The 23,409-nt window shown below is 27.3% G+C and overlaps 2 protein-coding genes across 4 annotated transcripts in view; both read left to right on the forward strand.

Moving 5' to 3' along the window:
* LOC136074573 (fibroblast growth factor receptor 1-like) overlaps positions 1-9,000 on the forward strand; it is a 35,358-nt gene extending 26,358 nt beyond the window's left edge. Inside the window, exons 11-12 of the mRNA XM_065786909.1 lie at positions 8,436-8,532; positions 8,617-9,000. Of these exons, the coding sequence (XP_065642981.1) occupies positions 8,436-8,532; positions 8,617-8,776 (257 nt within the window). The 3' untranslated portion in view covers positions 8,777-9,000. The remainder of the gene's footprint in view (positions 1-8,435; positions 8,533-8,616) is intronic.
* An 828-nt stretch (positions 9,001-9,828) lies between these two features.
* LOC136075466 (uncharacterized) lies at positions 9,829-16,780 on the forward strand. 3 transcript variants are annotated; one of them, XM_065788750.1, is made up of 10 exons: positions 9,829-11,706; positions 11,909-12,058; positions 13,222-13,239; positions 13,337-13,365; positions 13,519-13,548; positions 13,682-13,708; positions 14,066-14,086; positions 15,416-15,436; positions 15,618-15,641; positions 15,724-16,034. In XM_065788750.1, the coding sequence occupies exons 2-10, from the start codon at positions 12,012-12,014 to the stop codon at positions 15,900-15,902; spliced, it is 396 nt and encodes a 131-aa protein (XP_065644822.1). In that variant the 5' UTR covers positions 9,829-11,706; positions 11,909-12,011; the 3' UTR covers positions 15,903-16,034. The 3 variants fall into 3 exon arrangements, 1 of the variants encoding a protein (XP_065644822.1); XR_010635966.1 differs by lacking the exons at positions 9,829-11,706; positions 11,909-12,058; positions 13,222-13,239; ... (3 more) ...; positions 14,066-14,086; positions 15,724-16,034 and adding exons at positions 14,371-15,333; positions 16,369-16,465; positions 16,547-16,780 and having other exon boundaries at positions 15,416-15,641; XR_010635965.1 differs by lacking the exons at positions 9,829-11,706; positions 11,909-12,058; positions 13,222-13,239; ... (3 more) ...; positions 14,066-14,086; positions 15,724-16,034 and adding exons at positions 16,369-16,465; positions 16,547-16,772 and having other exon boundaries at positions 14,465-15,641.
* The last annotated feature ends 6,629 nt before the right edge of the window (positions 16,781-23,409 follow it).

Genomic DNA, 23,409 nt, shown 5'->3' on the forward strand with positions numbered 1-23,409 from the left:
TGGTTGTCAGCTAAGTATTTCTTGACTTTCTTTGCAGTGTGACAAGGTGCTTCATCTTGCATAAAAGTAAACGGTCTCCGTTGACACCATTCACCAAGTTGAGGCAGCAGTTGTGTCTCAAGCACCTTCTTGTATTGAACTTGATTCATGGTGTCTTCAACAATAAACAGTCGTCCAGGCCAATGAATAGAGATAACTGACCAGACCATGACATACGTTGGGTGCTTTACTGTTTCTGCAACACAGTCAGGATGAAATTTTTTACCAACTCTCGTACGTACATAGGCTGCTTTTTCATCCATGATGTAAAAGGATGATTCATCACTGAAACACACCTGACTCCAATCATTTTCAGTAAAATTCTTGTGTTGCTTTCCCCATGCCAAATGTTTCTTGATCATTGCCGGAGTCAGGTTTCGTTTTCTGCGTAGCCGTCGAGCTCGAAAATCATTCACAATAAATTGTTATTTGACAGTTCTCACATGTACATTACTTTTTTGTCATTCTTTCTGCAACATCTTGCTTGTTACTTTACGGTTACTTATACAGCATTTCATGAGGTACGTGTTGTCACGCACAGACATTGATTTTTTTCTGCCACGATTGCCAACACGGTTGCCTCGTAATTTTTCACCAGTCTACATCTTCTTCATTCTCGAAACCAATTTCTGACTTATTCAAACATTTTTAGCAATCTCCTTTAGCGTGAGTGATGTCTCTCGTAGATAAACCTCAACTCTGGCCGATATTGTCGGTGACAAGTCAGCTTTTCCCATCTGTTAAAAGGACATAAAATCCTTTATTAATTAAACATGTTTCTTTACAATTAAACATGTTTCTTTACAATTAAACAATGTAAAAAATAAAAATAAATAAAAGATTGACCTAAATGTAATGTCAATCAGCTCTTGTTAATGTACAATTTCCTATAATTTCTGCTCATAAACATCAAACAAATAAGAAAATACTGACAGATAGCAGGTGACCAAATTTTAATTTTCAATTTATAGTTAGATTTTTCAATAAAATGGATCTTGAGCAAAAATAAAAAAAATTGCACTTATTATCACTTAAACAACATTGGGCTATACATACAGTAACTATATATACATTAATTTAATAACTAATTTGTGCCAAGGTATGTACATTCAAAATTAATCTTGGTTTTGTAGCCTAGCCTAATATTTCGGCCATCACTGTAAAAAGAGCATGAAAAAATACAAAATAGGATTAAATGTTGACGTCAGATAAGCTAATAAAAATGGCTCCCAAGCTGTTGTTGTGAATTTATCACCATCATTCCTATTAAGAGCATTTTCGCCACTTCCTAAAGCTTGTTAAACTTTAGCTTTGTTTTTTTCACTGCAGAGTCATTCACTATCTGATATATATATATATATATATATATATATATATATATATATATATATATATATATATATATATATATATATATATATATATATATATATATATATATGTATATACATATATATATATATATATATATATACATATATATACATATATATAAATATATATATATATATATATATATATATATATATATATATATGTATATATATGTATATATATATATATATATATATATATATATATATATATATATATATGTATATACATATATATATATACATATATATATAAATATATATATATAAATATATATATATATATATATATATATATATATATATATATATATATATATATATATATATATATATATATAAGACGGATGGTGAATGACTCTGCAGTGAGGACAAAAGATTGAATAATCTTCAGATTGAAAGCCAAGGACAGGTCAGTTATGCATCTTGTAAAGATTCTAGTTCAAAAACTATCCATCCTTTCAAAGAAGAAAAGTATTTTCGCAGCCTATTTCAACATGTAACAGCATCAGAAATCCGTATCTAAGGTAGAATGTCAAGAATCTGAAGATTCAGAAAAACAGTTCGCGAGTACAAGTAAGAACTGCACCAAAACCAAAACTGCCATCAAATTGGTAACATCTTTAAAGTAATCAATCAGAAAAGCAGAAACCATTTGTCAACAGTTATCTCTATACGGAATCAACATAAAGACACCTTCACAGTCTGCTATATTTAAATCAACTATTAAAGAAGCTGTTTAACTTAAAAAAGAAACAAAGAAAACACTAAATTTAGAAAGCTGGCCACTGTACTCTGATTGTAAATGTATTAGTCACCAATACTATAAAATTTTAGTGTTGAAGAAAGAAACAAAGAAAATATAAGTTACGAGCACTAGATCTACCGGATGGAAAGCAGATACTGTTATTACGGTATCAAAGGTTTTTTTATTTTTTTGGGTTAAGTAAATAAACAAAGCACATTTGACCCATGTAAAGAACAATTTCCAAAATAAAAACATTGTCAAAAAATTTTTTAGGCAACATTAAATTTAAAAGTACTAGATAATGTAGTTTTCTCTCTTTCAATGCAATAAGTTGTTGTTTAAAAGAAAATTTTTTTTCTTGTAAACAAACTAAAATTTCTCTTTAGTAAATTAAACTCTCCTTTTTAGATAAATAAAAATTCTTTGGAGATATAAATACATATAATACATTTTCTTTTCCATAAGTTACATTCTACACAAGTTTTGACTTGTAAAGAATGAAAAAATGATCTTTATGTTTCTTCTTAAGTTTTTTAAGGTAAAATGTATGATTGGGTATTATGATAAAAAGCCTCGCACCTACTGCACTCAGCTGAGCTCAGAAAATATGGTTTTAAATTTTTAATTATATATGAGAGTGTAATTTAATGTTGATTACAAGTGCAGTCTGTTTTTCTGCTTGTTTAAAGGTAATTGTCAAAAAAAAGGTCGGCTATATTAGGGGTTTTATTGCAAAACGCTTTGAAATATGACAAGCATAAAAAAAAATTTCTTATTTCTTCTTTTTATTTTGATATATGATATCAATAGAGTAGTATATGCCATTTGGAAAGTAAAATGTTGTAAAATTGTCTTACTGGTGTCATATATCTTTGTTATATAATTTTTTACCTTGACCAATATTTAAAAGGAAAAATATTGCCATTTTTGTGGTAAAATTGATATACTGAGCTCAAAAATCATAGTAGTTAAAATACTATATCAATTTTAGAGTGCTGGGGGTCTCTAGATTACATTTTAAAAAATAAGTTACTCCAATAAAGAATTAGTTTTGAGGGGTTTTATTTACCTCTGGCCCACTGTGTATTGGGTTATTGACCAAGTTTACAATGTAGATAATTATCAGAAACTATGTAGCAGCTTTCTTGGTCAAGAAAAAACTTAAACCCAGTGAAAAAGTTATGGAGACAGGATATTCCCAGAACAAAATAGTGTTCAGAATGATCAATCAAGTGTTTTAAAGATCTTTTTGACATCTGTAAAAAGAAAGAACAACATCCAGCTTAGATTTATTTTGTCTAACAAAGCATAAGAATTGTATATTATGCTTTAATTAAGCTAAATACTTCACAACATTTTTTCGATATTTTCTCTAGTTTTTTGTACTTGTCAATTTCTATATAAGTTTGTAATTTTTTATTTGTTTGTAGTTTAGTGTTATGATGTAGCACTAAGCTGGTAAATGCTTATAAACTACATATTAATTCTCTAATTTAAATCAGAATTCAAAAATAACATCACAAAATTGTTGAAAGTTTAATCCATACATATATATAGTAAAATCAAATATTTGGTTTGTGGGTGACCTTTTTCAACAATTGAAATAATTTTTTTTTTAAATCATAGTAGTTAAAATACTGTATCAATTTTAGAGTTAAAATGCTATATCAATTTATATATATATATATATATATATATATATATATATATATATATATATATATATATATATATATATATATATATATACAGTAGACATATGTATACAGTAGATATATATTAGGGTAATAACTATTATCATTATTTTTCGTTACGAAACTGAAACCCTTTACATTAGAGGAACAATTGTAGATAGATGACAGTAGCTACATCAATTTTTACAAAAATTGAAAAAAGTTACCTAATTTTTTTAGACTATTGGTTTCAATTTCACACTGACTTTTTATATGACGTTCTATACTGCTTTTAAGCACATTCCAGTCAGCTATTTCCATTTGTTTATAAACAAGACATTTACAGATGGTTGTTAGTTTAGTATTTTGTTAATAGATGTTGTTTATTATCTTTGTTTTGATCCCAGCTATACCGTGTGAAGTGTGAACTCGTTTGAATATTTTTGTTTTCAGTGCAAGATTGTCAATAAAATGTCTTATAGAAATTCCAGCAAAAGTGTAAAGTCAAACAGGTATATTTGGATGAAGAATCTACCCTCCTTTCCTAAACAGAAAAGGGATCCAAGTATTCCATCTATTGAAAAGCTAACCAATCTCACACGGATGCGGACAAACAGTCAAATTCTTGGAAACTTCACTTTTCTGTTCAACAGCGAAAAACGGCGACTGGATTGAATCAAAATTATGATTACGGATATATAATTGCACTGGAGGGAAATTCTAGACTTTCCACTATTATCTAGCGCACTCATCAGAAAGAAGCTCACTAGTCTGATTAATCTATATAACAAAAACAAAAAGAAACCGTCTAATAAATTCACTGCATCACTTTCTCAGTTATTTGATGTCACTAACGTTAATGGAGAATGGAAAAGCACGGAGGATAAAGAGCTCTACCAGAGGCAAGTTAAGAGAGGAAGAAAGATTGGTTATTCAATGATCAAACAAGCCCGTTTGGAATCAATCCATCCAAGAAAACGAATCCGACTATCAACAACTCAAACTCAAGCCAGCTCTTCTCAATCCCAACCCACAAAAACACATGAAAGTGACTCAAAATATATATATATACAGTATATATATATATATATATATATATATATATATATAATATATATATATATATATATATATATATATATATATATATATATATATATATACAGTAGATATATATATCTACTGTATATATATATATATATATATAAATATATATATATATATATATATACATATATATATATATATATATATATATATATATGTATATACATATATATATATATACATATATATATATATATAAATATATATATATATATATTTATATATATACATATATACAGTAGATATATATATATCTATCTACTGTATATATATATATATATATATATATATATATATATATATATATATATATATATATATATATATATATATATATATATATATATATATATATATATATATATATATATATATTTATATATGTGTGTGTGTATATATATATATATATATATATATCTACTGTATATATATATATATATATATATATATATATATATACTTTATATATATATATCTACTTTATATATAAATATACATAGGTATATATATATATACATAGGTATACATAGATAGATATAAATATAAAAAGATATCATAAACTAGATAGATATAAAGAAAACATAAACTGCCATTTAACATACCTCAACTTGTTAGTGACAATTTACAAATAAAAAAGTAACAGTAACAAACTTTCTAGGTGTTTGTATGAAAATCTTACATGGGAAAATCACATTAAAAACTTATCCAAGTAAATTTTCAAAAAGTATAGGAATATTGTATAAAGGAAGAAATATTTTAAATAAACATACTTTATTTAATTTATATCACCCATTTATTCATTGTCACATAAAGTATGCAAACATTGCTTGGGGTAGTACAAATAAAAACAAACTTAAACCTCTTTATTTTCAGTAGAAGCATGTCGCACGTCTTATGCATTTTAAAGACCGTTATACTCATACCAAGCCTTTATTATTTGAAATGAAAGTTTTTAAATTATATGAGCCTAATATTTTTAATATTCTTTGTTTCATGTTTAAATGTAAATTGATCTCCGATTTCTTTCCATAATTTGTGTTCATCAAAAGATAAAATAAACACATTTTACGCAATAATAGTTATATTAAGTGGCCCATTTTTTAAACAAATCTTTGTAAATTTTGTATTGATTATTGCGGACCATTCTTATGGAATAAAATAGTTTAAAAATCGAAGATTTAACACTTCTCGAAGATTTCGAAGATTTAACACTTCTGATGTTTTTTAGTGTTTTTTTTACTCTCTATTAAAACATGAATCTATAAAAATTTTATATATGTATCATTAACAACTGTTATCTACTATATAATAGATATAATGCATCTTGTATTTATCAGGAATATTTTAAGTTTCTTACTTCGTTACTTATTTTTTATTTTGTAAATGTCTTGTAAATTTTAACACGAACATTTCTTATTAGTACGACGACAAAACCGTATGGTCTTCCTTGAGTCCCTGCATTCTTTTATTTCATTAATAACGATCATGATGTATAAATTTTTTTATTTCTATATATTTGTATTTTAAATATTGTAATGAAATGCTTATTTAAAATGTAATAAAAAGTGCAACAAAAAAATAAAAGATATAAACTACCACAAATGGTCTAGATAAAAACTAGTAATTGAGAAGATTGATTCCAATCATTTAGCATATCGTGTAAATTTTAATACTATTCTATTGAACTCTAAATTAGGCCCAACTTTACTTTAGGCACTCAAGATTTCTACATTCTAGATTAATTCAACTTTTACTATTATATTAAGTGGAACTTCTTAATGCATATTGTCTCTCGAAAGATAATCTCAACTTGGCTGCATCAAAAAAACTTTAATTTTCAACAAAAAAAAATTAAATTCAGCATTTAATTCCAACTTGGAATTATACTGTAGAACTTTATCTTAATTCCACCAACTTGGAATTATGCTGTAGTTTTCTTAATCTTGACAAGTTTTTTAAATGGTAACATTTAAAAATTGATTATGTATTTCAAAGAATTTTGGTAAATTGTTTAGTATTGATAATTGTTATAAAATAATACAATCTATCTTTACTAATGGATCTAATCTTCAAATACCAAATTACATCGCATTTTTTTGTTTGGCATAAACCTTGGATCACTAATAATGTAATCTCTCAAATAAAAAATAAAAAATAGCTTTATTGTAAAAGCAAAGATTGAAACTGGCGTTTAGACACAACAATTGTTGCAAAAAAATAAAAAACACACTTGTTCATTCTATTACTGAATATAAAAACTCTATATCAGAAAAAGCAAAGACAAATTTATAACTTATCTATCGATATATAAATATGAAACTTGAAGTTAAAAAGCAATTTAGTTTATGAAAATATCAAATGACATTGTAACAACTAATTATAGCAATATAGCTACAATCTATAATAAGATCCTTTTGTCTGTTTTCGCTTCTTTAAGTTAGAGTCAATTGTCTCTTACATTCTAGAAACGCACATTTTCTGTGATAAATGAGTTGTCGGTCTTAAATCAACTTTATGAGAACTGCGATCACTCATTACTCTTAAAACTGCTGAGAAACAAAAGGATCTGTTCTTTAACCTCTTCTATTTGTTTTATACGTCAATGACGTTACAGGTCTACGTAATCATCGAATGAAGTTATATGCTGATGCCAGCAAAGTTTTTTCAAACAATTTTACTCCTGACAGCCCAATTATTCTCCAGAACAATATAAATCAAATTATGTCTTGGACTACAACCTGGCGTGTGCTACTTAACTTCAAAATGCACCTTATCTTACACATCAACAAAAGCAAAGATCCCAACCACCAATACTATCTCTTACAAGGGATAAACAAGGGATACCTCTTCTTGATTCCTCTTTCAACGAAAGTGGTGTTGGCGTTTGCATTTCACACAGCATCAAATGGGACATGCATGTTGAAATGATACTATCAAAAGCTAGCTTTGGTCTTTGGTCTACTAGAGAAAGCTTAAAAAAGCTCTATAAAATGCATAAGTCAGGAAGAGACTCAGCACATTGCTGATAAGAACTCATCTCCAGTAGCTGCTTTTGTATGGAACTCTGTTTCTGCACACATTGTTAAAAAACTTGAATAACTTCAAAACCACCCCATCAAGGCAATTTTTCTTCTCAGAGCATTATCCAGCAAAACCAGATTATGACACCAAATGCATATTTTTCTGTCCAATCACCATGAAATGATCTGTTCTCATTTTTAATTTTTCTTCTCTTACTTTTATTGTGAAGTGCGATATAATCACCTTTTGCTATAACTATTTTTCAAACAACATGTCTTCCGGCTTTGTATAATTTAAGTTTTTATTATTAGTAAACCAATAAAACTTTTGAAAAGAGCTCAATAACCTTTTAAGTGCCGCAATTCCGTCATCCCTGAAATACATATATATATATATATATATATATATATATATATATATATATATATATATATATATATATATATATATATGAATGCATTGTATATTTTTCAGGAGGAGCTCCATATCCTACTATAAAAAATGAGGATTTTCTTGAATATTTAAAGACTGGTAACAGAATGGAAAAACCAAATAATTGTTCTAACTTAATGTAATACTTTTGATTTATTGCACTTTTGTAAGTAACTTTTTTCATAATTTACTTTTAAATATAAATATAAATTTCTAATTTTAGGTATCAAGTCATGCTTTCATGTTGGGACAAAGTTCCAGCACAACGACCTACTTTTACAAAATTGGATAAATATTTTTATGAAATAATCTGTATAGGAGGAAACTATCTCAGCTTTAATATTGATCAAAATAGTTGTTACTACAAAGCAACCGAAAAATAACAGCCTCATTCATATTGTTTAATGAGTTTCTTGAGAAAGTAATATTTCAATAGCCGATGCAACTATAATTGGTTAAAAAAGTTTAACGTAAAACAGCTTTTCTTGTGAGTCGACGGTACACAAATTCGGAATATTTAGGATTTTGTTATTGCACTATGATTCCATTATCTCATTTTTATAAAAATATAGATCAAATTCAACTCAATAACTACATATTTTTTCAATTGTGTTTTTCTTTCTTCTTTTTTTTTTTTTTATTAACATAAACAAATAAAAAGTTGAAATTTTTATAGAATACATTATATCTTGTCTAGAAAAAAAAAAGACAGTCGTTAAGATATAATTATCTATTTAGAGGAAAGGTCTTCTAAAAAATTAGTTCACTTAAAAAATATTGTCTTCTAAATAAATAGCGTTTTAATGATTTTAAAATAAACCTGCTAAAAACTTTTTTGAAAAAAAGTTTAAAAAAGTTATAAATTAAAATTATAATTTAAATGAGGAAATTATTTAGTTTATAACTGTTGGGCCAAAATGTTGGCTAAACATAGAAAGATGTTTGCGAAAAACTAATTTGGAGAACTGTAATATTACGCCGAAAAAAAGCATATGGCATATAGACTATGTTGGCCCAATACAGTATGATATTTGCAAAAACCGATTTGCTTAATTGAAAGATTACTTACACCAAAAAAAACATTAAATAAATGTTGACTTAACGGAATAAATTTGTTAATGTTAAAACTTATGTTGGGCCAATGTAAACTTGGTGTCTGATTTATATGTATATATATATATATATATATTTATATATATAAATATATATCCGAGTAGCATACTGTTTGCCACTCGGGTATACATATATACATATATATATATATATATATATATATATATATATATATATATATATATATATATATATATATATATATATATATATATATATATATATATATATATAAATGTATGACCCTACATTAGGATATGATGACAACCAATATAGTAGAGTTGCATATGCTGGATTTATTTTTTTTCTGGAAATTCCAACAAATGTGTATTTTTATCATTATTTTAAAAAATAAAACCTTAAAATGCTCATATGTTGCAATATTGAAAATAAAATTTTATTATAAACATTTTGGTTTATAAAAATTTTATTATTCACAATTATATCCGCTTGACCAACAAAATTTTTTTAAAGACTTCGAAACGTCGTTTAGCGAAAGTACTCGTTTCGCAAGTGCGACTTATGTATGTAGCAAAATAGTTTTATTTTGTAATTCAATTTGCGAAAGGCTACATTTAGTAAGTAGCATTTAAGAAATTGTAGCAATAATTCCAACATATGCTTGGAATTATTACACAATTTCCCATAAGATTGTTTATTTATTTTGAGTTGGTTGGTTAGGCTGATTTTTAGACTTTTTATATCAATTTCCATAAAGCGTAAGTAACTAAATGTTTGTGAAAAGGCTAAGAATATTATGGTAATTTACTTAAAGGTGTGACTAGGTTATATAAATACTGCAACTAATGTTTTTGCAGCATACTATAAAAGTAAAAAAGCAGAATAAAAGATTACCTTCTATAGTAAGGCTGTTTTCACATAGGGCTGTGCAAAGTTTGAAAACCGAAAAAAAGTTTTCTTCAAACAAATAGTTTTGGATTTTTTGACAAAAAATACATAAATTTGATTCCCCTAATATTGTTATTTCATTTACTTTAATTGCTTAAGATTAGAAAATTAATATTATCTGAAGTTTATTATCATAGAAGTACCTTTTTTTTTAGGTTTTAGCAATTAGGTGTTAAAATGCAATTAAAAAAATTTGTTGTTGCTGAATTTCTTTAATGAGAAAAAAAAAGGCCCATCAGCCATGAATATCATCTGTTCATTATGGCTGATAAATATGAATATAGTTTATAAAACACTTGCGACCCGCACGCCAAACAGCTGAAAAACGTGAAGCTACGATGACTCCTGATAACAACTGAAAGCAGTTAAAAATTCTTTTTGTGATTTTAATTCTTATCTCTACTTTTGATGATTGTTATTATTTATCATTACAGCATTAAAGTTACTTTTTTAGTTAAATTTTTAGCTTGTTGCACATATAAACAGTGTGCATGGACGTGATAATGACCTGAGCTACTATAGTTCACTACAGACTAATATTTAGTAACGGTTCATTGACAGCTACTGCTTTTACCTTTGGTTTTTTTTTTCGTTGAAACACCAATAGTTAGTAATGAAGAACATACATTGCCTCCTGCTAAGAAGCTTGCATGTTGTGGTGAGAGTAAGAGTAGTACTGAGGGGGATAGCTGTTCATCGTTATCAACCAAATTTAAGAAGCCTGTTGAAGCTAATTTCCAAAAACTAATACAACCTGCAAGTACAACTTCAGTTATTAAAAAATCTAAAAATACAAGTGTGTCATCTCAAATTAAATTTGTGACTTCTCCTGGTGGTACTTATTCATCTTCACCCTCTCCAAGCCAGAACTTGATAACTGTTTTTAAAGCTTTAGGCTCGCGACTAGCTGGTAAAAAAATTACGGTGATGTGTTATTTGTTTAGATATTCATTGATTTTGGTTTCTGATACTAATACCGTTTTCTAAACATGATACTTCTTAGTTTTGTTAAACACTGAAGTTTATGCCTTGTTGTTTAATATAGATCAAACCGATTGATTTTTGTTTAACGCGTAGTCATAGTTAGTGTCAATTTTTATTATAAAAAAATTAAAAAACCGCCTAATCAATAAAGAAAAGGTTTGGTGTTTCCTGCAGCAGGTGGCATTCCTGGTGGAAAATTGTAGGACCATCTGCCTCAACTCAATGGAATTATTGGCCCATTAAAGATGAAAATCACCATCTAATCCCGGAAGAACATGTTAAGAACAAAGACACTTTTCAATCTTTGGTATGTATTAGTAAATTGCAATCAGTAAGTAGTTTTTTAGAAATATGCTATATGTGCAATTAGCATATTTTTACTATAAAAATGTAATAAATGAGTTTGATTTATAATACTATGTAAATATAGAGTATAACTTGTAAATAGTTTTCATTTATTTTATGAGTGTTTAACTACATTACATTTGTTATCTTTATTATTATTTTAGATGAACTTCCTTGCAACAGTTGGAGGTGAAGATTATAAAGAAATGACAACTGCAATTATAAAAATGATAATGACCAAAGAAGTGTGACTTATTTATTCAATGTATGGGAGGAAGCAAAAAAAATCTTTTTGTCTTGCCAGGTGGTGAAAGGTGAGACACAATTTTATAATTGCCTTCATAACAAATTGATTGCTTATTTTATATATTAATACGCTAATGAATAGTGCGCATAGTTACGCCTAATGTTTCGCCTATTGTTTGTATTGTTACTTACGATTCTGTATTCTGTAAAATACACTATTTCTTAGTTTTTAAGTAGTTTCTAGACTTTTTTATGCGCGGTTACATTTTCCATGCGGTCTTTCAAGTTAAGTCAGCTTGCGAATTTGAGATGATGTACTTTTGTTCTCAAGAAGAGTTGATGTTGTTCATTGTTTAAAACAAAAATTTAAATAATCGTTTGTTTGTTGTTGGTTGTTTTTATTATTCTAATTTTTATAGCCTGTTTTCATTTTTTAGAAGAAGTTAGAAATAAAATGTCTGGTAAAATAGTTTTTTTAATACAATCTAAACATGAATGCTGTAATTTATCTAATCTTCTAAATATGAATACTGTAATTCAATAGTGTTAGTGTCGTTTCACTTTATTTTTTAATAAAGAACTTTCAAGGCTTTTCTAAAAGCATTTCTTTACTCCACGCGGTCTTTCAAGCAAGGTCTTCCAGCCGACTAGAGCTGATAAATTTTTAGTTTCAAGTGGAACTTATATTGTTCATTGTTTAAAAACTAAAATTTGTTTGTTGTTCGTTGTTTTTATTTTTCTGTTTTTTTTTTTAGAAGAAGTTAAAACTAAAATGACTGGTAAAAAATTTTTTTTAGTACAATGTTTCTTTTTTAGTAAAGTGTTTCAGTTTTGTCTTCAGTCTTTTTAGATCATTTTAAGCAAGTATTGTTTCATTTTTTTAGAGCAGTTTGAAGGAGCTGAAGGCCTTTTTAGTAAGTATATAGTGTATAGTAGTTTATTTATAGTTTATATTAGTAACATAGTTATATTAGTTTATTTATAGTTTATATTAGTTTATATAGTATATAGTAGTTTATTTAAAGTTTATATTAGTTCAAGTTTATTTATCGTTTATATTAGTAAGTTTATTTATAGATTATAGATTAGGATTAATGAGAATATAATTTTTTTTTTAAACAGGCTAGCTGACAGCGACTTAAGTAAGTTTTATCATTTAGATTTTATTTGAGTACAAATGTAGCATTAGCAATTTTATTGTATATAATTTTATCTCAATTTTTATTTTTAGACTGACAGGTAGAACTCAGTAAGGACTTAGATTTTGTAGATTTTAAAACTTATTTTGAATATTCTTTTAAAGCATTGAATATGTTTTAAATATTTTAATAAATTTTGTCATTTAGGTGTGTTGCATCATCAGTTGGTGCAAATAGTAATGTCTTTTATTTTATTTTACAGCAAATAGTAATGTTTTTTAATTTATTTTAAAAAGAATTAATAAACATTGTTTATTTAAACATAATCATCAGGATAAAGTAGATAAGATAGATAAAATAGCTTTTTTATTTAATATTTTTTTATTTAGTTATAACTTCAGTTGCACCAGCCACAACAGGTAACTTCGTACATTTATTTTAATATACTTGAATTACATTTGTTACTTAACTTTTCAAGCAATAAATATTGTTTATTTCAACATTATCGTCAAGATTATATAAATAAACTTTTTATATGATAATTTATTTTAGTTGCTTCTGGATCAACTTTAAATAATGGTAACTCATTAATTCATATTTTATTATAGATAAATGTAGATAAAAAAATGTAAGTTGGAAATTTTTGTAGATTTAAAAGCAGTAAGCTTTTTTCTAAAGGTTCTTTCTATTTTCGGATTAAATCCACTATCACTACATTTGTTCTCTGTTTATATAATGTACTTTAATAATTTTTTTCATTTGAAAAAAAATATATCTATGTTAAATTACACCAGGTTGTCGAAAACAGTTATAGTTTAATGATAATTTTATAGACTGTAAGAGCAGATTATAGATCTTTAATCTATTTAATCTATTTAATAACCTACTACCAAAGGGAAAATTTACTAACAGTTGTTTGTTTGTTTTTCTGTTTAGTTGACAACAATGAAGAGAGAGGTAGTATGTTTAAAAGGATTTTTATTTTTTATAAAGTAACTAAAATGTTTTTTAAAATATTGTTGTTGACTTAAAAGTAAAACAGTAGGTTTTTATATTTTTAAGTATTACCTTAGTTAAGCCCAAGAACTTATAGTTCTTGGGCTTAACTAAGGTAATACTTAAAATTATATTGTCAATAATAGTAATAATAATAGTAGATAATTATAATAGAGAATAATAATAATAATAATAATAGAGAAGAAATTAGTAAATAATAATAATAGAGAAGAAAATAATAGATAATAATAATAGAGTAGATAATAATAATAATAGAGAAGAAATTTAAGATTCTCAGTAAGACGGCTTCTTATTATTTTACCTCAAGTTAGTTTAATTAAAATTTATTTTCTTTAGTTGATCAAGAGAGAGCTAATAAAGGCATTAGTTACATTAGTTTAGTGAATTTATTTTTAAAAAGTTAAGTAGATATTTTAACGTCTATACATTTAAGTGCTTTTATTGTTTAGACACAGAATTGAAGACTGAAATAAGTCAGTGTTTTTGCTGTTAAAATAATTGTTAATAGGAATTTGTTTATTTGTACTGTAACTTGAATTTTAAAACTTCAAGTACTATAGCTTTATTTTCTTTTTACTTTTAGGAGAGTTGGAAAAAAAACTAAGTATAAATTATGTGATTAGTATAGTTAAATAAAGCATTTATATTTATATTTATATGTGTACACTCAGTAGTCCAAGTCAGTTGTCACATTTTAGAAATTGTCCAGGAGAGAGTAAATATTAAAATAATTAGTCTTTATTGGCTTTTTTATTCTTGATGGTTAAATTTATGTTTTATTTAATTTGTCTTATTTAATTTGTCTTGAGGCACATGAAATATAATTTTGACAAAAATAAAAAGTTAAATAAAAAAAGTGAAAAGTCATTTCTGAACTACAGACGTTTTTCCTTTGAACATTGTGGGGACACCAGACCCTTTATATTGACCATACTTTGTTTCACATTGTTGCAGGAAAACAGTCTTTATACCTATGTAGATACTGATAAAACTAAAAAGGTCTCATATTTAACTCATTTTTACAAAAAACTGGATAACCGACCTTTGTGTTCTGAGGTACAGATATTAAAATTTAAAGTTTTTTTTAGTTTTGGTTTAGTTTATAGTTAATTTTAGTTTAGTTTTAATTAGTTTTAGATTCAGTTATCTTACTTTAGATAACTTCATGGAAGAAATGAGGGGAATAGGTAAAAAAAGTTATAGTTAAGTATTTATTTATATGTAAATATAATTCTATCAATTATTCTGAGGTATATTTTTTGTCTTTAGTGTCTGGTAGAAGCATAACTGGTAGGGCTGTGTTTTAAATTTTATATATTTTTTACGGAGAAATATGTGCAATAGGTGAAAGAATTGTTTAATATAAATATGACATTTTTAAACTGTTTGCATTTTACTCATATTTTTATTAAAATTAAATTTCTCACAAGTTTAACTTTCTTTAATTTACTTTTTTTTAATTTATTTTTAGCATCCTCTTCATCCTGTGAAAATGGTGAGGTTATGCTTTATATTTTGATTAAAAAAAATTGTAAATATTTTTAAATTTTATTATATCCCTATATTTGTAATTTTAGAGTCGTTAACATTTGAGGAATACAAAAGACATTGCTCCCAACACCCAGGGCCTCTCTCGGAGAGGTCCTTCAATAAGTGGCAAAGTAATGGCGGTATGGATGAGCCATCCTTCAAATGGAGGGCTCATCCATACCGGGGTGTTGGGAGACAGAAGAAAAAACAGCAACCAAAAGGTTGAAAATGTCTTCTATCAGTGAAGATATTTATAACTTTTTTGTTGCCGTTTTTTCTTCGGTGACTTTTTTTTATTTTTTTTAAGTTTGTAATTTTTTTTTAATTTGTAATTTTTTATAATATACTATTGTTTGTATTTGGTTTGTTTTGTCTTTTTTAATTAAAATTTTTTTTTTTTTTCACCAATTAAACTTAAATATAGTTAAATTGATTCACTACCCAATCATCATAATAGGATGCTACATTCTATTTGTTAAAAATAATTAATTGGTAGTTTAATTTATTGAAAACACTGCTTTTAAAATTTACTATAAGCCAAGACTATTTAGCTATATAAATGCAATTTATTTAAATCTATTTGATTTTTTATCTTTAATGTTTTTAGTTTGGCTCCTTGAAGCATTTTTTTATTTTTATTTTTAATTAAAATATTTTAAATCTATTGTAATGTCTTTTAAATATAACTAAAGTTTACTAAAAGCCAACGTGAAATAACGTCATAAAACAACACCGACAAGTTGCATCATGACAGCAGTTTAAGTATGACAACAGGCTACCGAAAAGCAGGTAAATTGAATTCCAGTTGTTTTTTTTGTTTTGTTTTGTTTTTCTTTTATGTCTACTAATCTGTTACAATTTTTATTTTAGGTTTGTCATATGACGCATTAATGCAATATAAAAGATCAAAGTTTACATATTTTTTACAATTTGTTATACACATTAGGGTAGAGCGATTTTGAAAATTTTTGAAATTTGATTTGCCTGAACAGCAAATCAATATCTTTTGGTGAAAAAAGAACCTTACTCTTTTTTTTTTAGTTTAGATGAGTTCTTGAGGTTCCTCTTTGGATTCTAAATTTTTGATGGGTCTTAATATTGTTTAAATTTTTTTTTTTCTAAACTATATCAACTTGATACTTAAAAGAAGCAAAATAATATACTGATTTTGAAAACAATATTTGTTTTTATTAAAAAATTAAAATTAAAAAAGTAGAGTTGTTTTTTTCATTAAAAACCCCCGTCCTCAACAAAACGGGGGTTTTAAGGTATATTTTTGCAAGTATTTTTTTCACTAAAAAATTTTTCTAATAAAATTATTATTTATGAAACAAGCATTTTTTTCTGCTTTTTTTGAGTCCAAGGTTGATAATGGTTTAGAAAAAAAAAATTCAAAAATATTAGGACCTGTCAAGAATTTAAATTCCAAAGAGGACCCTCAAGATCTCATCAAAATCAAAAAATATTTTTTTACTTTTATCTTATAATTAATAGACATTGATTCGTGTCTCAGTAATATTGGTTTTTAAACTCTTTTTTTTTTTTGCTACGAAAATCGCTCCACCCTAATACACATGTTTGATTGTAAATCGACTTTTTTTTGTTTGAAACGTATTTGTACTCAATTGCTTAGTTATTTATAATAAATTTATTTAGTTATGTGCATTTATCGTTTTAAAGACAATTTCCTTTTTTAAAGAAACATGTATCAAGGGGATACCAAAAATAAATAATTTACGTTCACTTCATATTAATCTTATTAATTAAAGTTCATGTTATAAAAAATATAACAAGAATTTAGCTTTAATCTTTCGTCAATTTAAGGCATGTTGAAGTGTTATTATTTTGTGTCAGTAACTAAAAACGTATTGTGTTGAACTTAGTAATGTCTAGGAAAATGGTTCGGCCATACACTAATATGACCTATGTCAGTTGTAAATTACTCAAATAACGTTAGATAATTGGTAAATTAATTTATTTTAATTTTACAGATAGTTTATTTTTTTAATTTGAAGGAGTTTTTCTTACAGGGTATTAGTTAAGGTTTCGCAACTTTAAATTGTGGAAAACAGCCACTATAAATTAAGTAACAGACCGACCGTAACCCGTATTATGGGTTGCTTTCTGCTAGTAATTAAATATTTTGGTAAAAATTCTGCATTTACCATATTCATACTTGTGTTGAAAGTGTTGAAAAAAAGCAAATAGAGATTAATATGTGAATGTATCTACATACATGACAATATGGTGTTGATATAAACTGAACCTTTAGTAGAATTGGTTGTATTTGGTAGGTTGGCAGTATAGTTGATAGTAATTTAAACTAACAATTTAATTTTGTTCGTATTTACAATTCCATTATCAACTTAAAACTTATTTACAGCTTCTGTAAAAAGGCAATTTGTTAATGCAAGTGACGAAGTTATCAAGGAAATAATTGACCGTTTTCTGGCCACGGCTATTGAAAAAGATGGAGGGAGGAAACATCGAAAAACTTTTACGACTAGAAAAGGAAAATAACCACCTAGGATCAGATTATAAAGGAATTTTATGAACCATTTTTAAAAGCCGTATGTTGTATTTTTTTTAAATCTTTAGATTGTTAGCTACAACATTTATATAGTATTGTATATGGGAATTTTTTTTCTCCTTCTGTTATCCCAAACTCTTTTCCCTACCCACCCACCCCCCTCCCCCATCAAATATTTTCCATAGAAATTTTGTAATGAATGTTTTAATTCTAATTCTATAAATAAAACAAATGAATGTAAATTTTTTATTATTGGTGATTGTAAAATTCAAAGTGAGGATTTTATTTACGTTACCTTGAATCGAAACTCTAAACTCAAAAAAAAAACGATTGCCAAAATTGATATATTGGTATAATAATGATGCAATATTGGGTATCTCGGCCAATATCGGACAAAATATACAATATTGCGCCAATAATGGTAAAAAGTATTGCGCTAATATTGACATACCAATATTGGAAAGTATATGCATGCTAATATTGCTTCTATATTGTTTGTCCAATATTAGAATGCCAATATTGGAGTTGTATTGGCATGCTCATACTGGCAAATATTGATATGCCAATTTCGTCTCATTATCTTTTTAATATTGACATATCTTTGTAGTTATACACGTACGTAACAAAATTTGTCAAGTAAATAAGTTGTCTTGATATTTTTTCGTTAATTATGAGTTTTTATTGGATTTTTAACTGCAGTATTTACTCTGAGAAATCTTTTCATAGAATTCCTTATGTTTGAAACCACATTAAACCAGTAATTTAAAAAATTTTAAAAAGTATTGTAATCTTAGTTGCGTTACCTTTTGTTTTAATTTTACTTGGTCAAAATTTTGCCTTTTAAGTTTTTATAAACCCAGAAGAAAAAATGTATATGAAATTTTGACAATTGTTGTCTTTGTTCACTGATAAATTAATTTGCAAAGTATTTTTAATAAATTTTGTGCGCCGAATCTCAAATTTCTTAACGATGCGCGTGTTGTCTTATGAGCCTGTTTATATACGTGTATATACATACATGTATAGATATTTTTGCATTCACTATATTCGTTCTAAAATAACTTTTTTTTTTTTTTTTCTTTTTTTGTTCTTTTATTTCTTCATAACAACTATTCCAATAGAGTAAATAAAAGAATAATGAATATAAATAAAAAAATTACAAATTGTGTTGCATTTAAAATAAGAACGCTGTGGCTTGCGGAAGATAAGATGATCTTGTCATCAAGAACCGCTTACAATCGTTACGTGTTCAAAACAATATTGTAATGTAAATAAAATAAGGGGTTGTCCATAAAGTACGTACGCTCATTGGGGGGAGGGGGGAGGTCTTCAAAAACCGTACGAAAGCGTATAAGAGGGGGGGGGGGGAGGGTTCAATTTAAAAGTACGTACTTCGATTTTCTAATTTATCACAATTAACCAGCTAATCAATAGAAAAGTTACATTCTGACTAAATATTCTAGTTTTCCAACATAAAAAGATGTATGGTATATGGAGTAGAGGGTATAGTTTTTCTCTATACACACACATGTATAGACGCCCTCAGAATTTTTTGATGTTCCAGATAGGACACTTTCACACATCGTGTAAACTCATAACTTAAGTTTGTTTATACCTATGCCAATTGAGGAGGCCTTGCAAAATATCATGATGGTGGAGGCCTGTGAATAAAAAGCCTTAAAACGCTTACCCTCCCGACCCCCAAAAATGAGACGGGTGTAAATTTTGCATGGTCATAACTTTTTTGTAATTTACAATATTTTTCTACAAAAATTAAAATCTGTCGATAAATTTAAATTTAGTTTTAGATGTTAAAGTTAAAAATTTTGCTACATATTTCCCTCACGTTTGGGCAGGGAAGGGGGGAGGCAAATGCTTTAGGGCTTTTTGTTCCCAGGCCTCCACCATCCAAATTTTTTGCAAGGCCACCTCATTTGGCATATTAACAAACTTAAGTTTGCACGATGTGTGAAAGTGTTCAATCTAGAACATCAAAAAGTCCTGAGGGGGCCCATGCACACATGCCATTCCTTATATTCTGGCCCTGAGTAAGACCTGAGGGCCGTGGTTGATGGGACGGAGTCACCCCCAAAAAAAGCATGTCAATGGCGTCTCAAAATCTTCCAAATTTGACCGCTAGGTTTTAGTAAAATAAAAAGCTTCTTAAATTAACAAAAGGGCACAAAATTTGCTGTTGCCCCCTCCCACTGGGTTTTACCCTTTGTTTTCAATATTACTGATCTCACGTAAGACTCGTTTTTTACTTACTAAGGAAGGGTGCCTGAAAAAAACGTCCACGTTAAGTATAGTTTATTTACATTTGATTCGTTATTAAAACAAAAAAGGTTCACAAGGATTTCACCGGGAATCGTACCTGGATCACCGCGACTAATTCCGTCGCATCAACCTCTCGCCCAAATAAACAAATTCTTACAACTGATTTTAAATTTATTTAAATTATTATTTGCATATATACTTAAAGACGTTTAAAAAATGCGCAAACAAAGAATTTTGGGGTCGTATAAAGCATCTAAGGTCCCTCCGTCTTTTTTTTTTTTAAAATAAACCTTTTTTATTCAGAAAAAATAATAAAGGAGGGATGGGAGGGGGGGAAGGGATATTTGAGGGGGGGGGGGTATTTGAGAAACGTACGTACTTTTAAGGGGGGGTGGGACATAAAAGTACGCATGGCAACAGGGGGAGGGGGGGGTCAAATTTCAAAATTTTTGGCGTACGTACTTTATGGACGACCCCTAATTAAGGCAGTCAAATAAAGTTTATAAAAAGAAAGTTGGAAGTTAAAACAAATGTTTTATATAAATTCATAAAATACAAGGCTTGATAGGTATAAAATGTATAAATTAACATGATACACAAAAATAAAATTAACAAAACAAAATTTAAATATACAAGTATTTAGTCAAATAAATATGTTTTATATTAGAGTTAGTAAAAACCTTTTAAACAAATCACAATAATTAAATTAAAAAATATATAAGTATGCTTTCAATTGAGAGAATAATATTTTTTAATTTCCTCCTAAATGCGAAAAAGTTCCATTCTTGAGAAAAAATCAAAATGTTTCAAAACTATATTGTTCCACAGAAATGCGCCTCAAAAAGAAATACAAAACTTGCCTAAGTTGGTTCTAAAAACTGATTGAAGAAGGAAATTATCATTTCGTAAATATTATTTATTTTTTACTTTTAACGAAAATGAATTGTGAAGAGAAACCGTAGCTGTACGAGTTTTACATTTAAACATAAAACGCAGTACAATAAAAATATTTAGTTGAAATATACTTAAAATATTTATTTCAATAAAAAGAGGCTTAGCATTTGAAAAACGGTCTTTATAACTTGATTGGATGTAGAAGGTTTTTAGAGTTAGATTGAAAAAGAGACCATTTTTTTTTTAATATTCAAAGAAATTTTTTTTGATTTAAACCATTGAGACTCCTTCATTAGTTCATTGTCCATACAAGAAAATAGTGTCGTTATGTTGCTAAGAGATAAAAAAAGTTTGTGTCATTAGCAAACATAACTGTCATCAAATTGGATGCTTCATAGAGGTTGTTTATGTAAATGAGAAAAAGAAGAGGTCCTAGTACAGATCCTTGAGAAACCCCGCAAGTTAATTCTAATAATAGAGATCGCGATGATTGGTCGAAATGAGCAAATTGCTTTCTATTGCGTAAATAACTTTATAACCCCTGGTGACAAAAATTTGGCACAAAATAAACACAGACAGTAATAGTACAACTAAAAGTTTAATGATCAAAAAATAATGTACAGAATATTAAACAGTATATTTGTTTTTTATTTTCGGGATTGCAATAATGATTTCTCGCCATTACGACGTACGGCATCAACTTTTTTGTATACATGTTCACACATGCCTTGTACAAGATTTTTATCAATTTTTTTTAAACAAGAATGGATTTTTTTTTGCAGCTGATCTTCACTTTCAGCTTCCCAATTGTTTTCATACACGTAGCCTTTAAGGATTGACCAGGAATTTTCAATTGGTTGTAATTCTGGGACACGTGCTGGATTATCAAATTTTGTTACATAAAGGATATTTTTCTCATCGAGGTAATTGGTCACACTTCTAGCATAATGTGAAGAGGCCAAGTCAGGCCAGAATACATAATTACCATCACTGTGATGTTTGTTGATAAAAGGAATCAATCGTTTGATGATGCAATCATTTATGTACACTGTTTGATTAATTGCCAGTCTCGCAGGAACAATAAATGGTTTCGAGATTCCACGAGGGGATATGGTTATCCACACAAGAATTTTTTTTTTCCAATTTGCTTTTGAGCTTATATTTTACATATTTTGGTGCATTTTTTGCTTCATCTGAGTAAAATCCAACATTCGAATTTTTATTTGTATGTTTAAATGTAAAATAAGACTCACCGTCAATGACAAAGTCGCGGTTTCTGAATTTGCGACAAATTCTTCCACACTTCAGTTGCAATTGCTTTAACTGTTTCTCAATGCGATCAGGGATTTGGTTTTTCTTAAAATAACAAATGTTTGTTTTGTTTTTTATTGTTTTTACAATGTAGGAATGATCACACTTGAATTTGTTTGCAATTTTTCTTGTTGAAGTTCCAGACCGGTTGTTCAAAAGACCTTTCAGGCGATTGATGTTCCCAGCAGTCATAATTTTTGGTTTTCTGCCTGATCCAGGCTTACGAGACTTTGGCTCATTGTTCTTCCACTTTGCCATATAACGTTTAATGGTTCTTTCGGGGTGATTAGAGGCAACAAAATACTCTACGGTGCTCTTCGTTTTAGCGTTAGGATGCAAATTACAATAGTTGTACACTTGTTCAATTAATGTCGTCGACTTCATTTCTGGATAACTTTTTTATTAATTAATCTAAGTAAACAAAACTTTCAGTAAAAGTTAAGTAACACTTTATAAACAAAATAACTAAAAAATTAAGACTGGATAACTAAAAATTCAATAAGTTTTAGCTTATCAAAGATTGTGCCAAATTTTTGTCACCAGTGGTTATTAGCTTAAGAAAATTTCCTGTGATTCAATAATACTTTAGATTTTCGAAGAGAATTTAATGGTCAATCATATTATACGCTTTTGATAAGTCAACAAAAATGCCTAAAATAAATTTGGACTTTTCAAATGAATCTGAAATACATTGAGTTATTTTTAGTAAAGCGTGCTTAAT

Source organism: Hydra vulgaris, chromosome 01, assembly GCF_038396675.1.
Source record: "Hydra vulgaris chromosome 01, alternate assembly HydraT2T_AEP".
NCBI classification, from domain to species: Eukaryota; Metazoa; Cnidaria; class Hydrozoa; order Anthoathecata; family Hydridae; genus Hydra; species Hydra vulgaris.

Coding starts and splice junctions, on each gene's coding strand:
- LOC136075466 (XM_065788750.1), top strand. CDS start 12,012: ATGGGAGGAAGCAAAAAAAATCTTTTTGTCTTGCCAGGTGGTGAAAG. Junction 13,709..14,065: donor TGGATCAACTTTAAATAATG/GTAACTCATTAA, acceptor TTTTCTGTTTAG/TTGACAACAATGAAGAGAGA. Junction 14,087..15,415: donor TGACAACAATGAAGAGAGAG/GTAGTATGTTTA, acceptor TTTTGTCTTTAG/TGTCTGGTAGAAGCATAACT.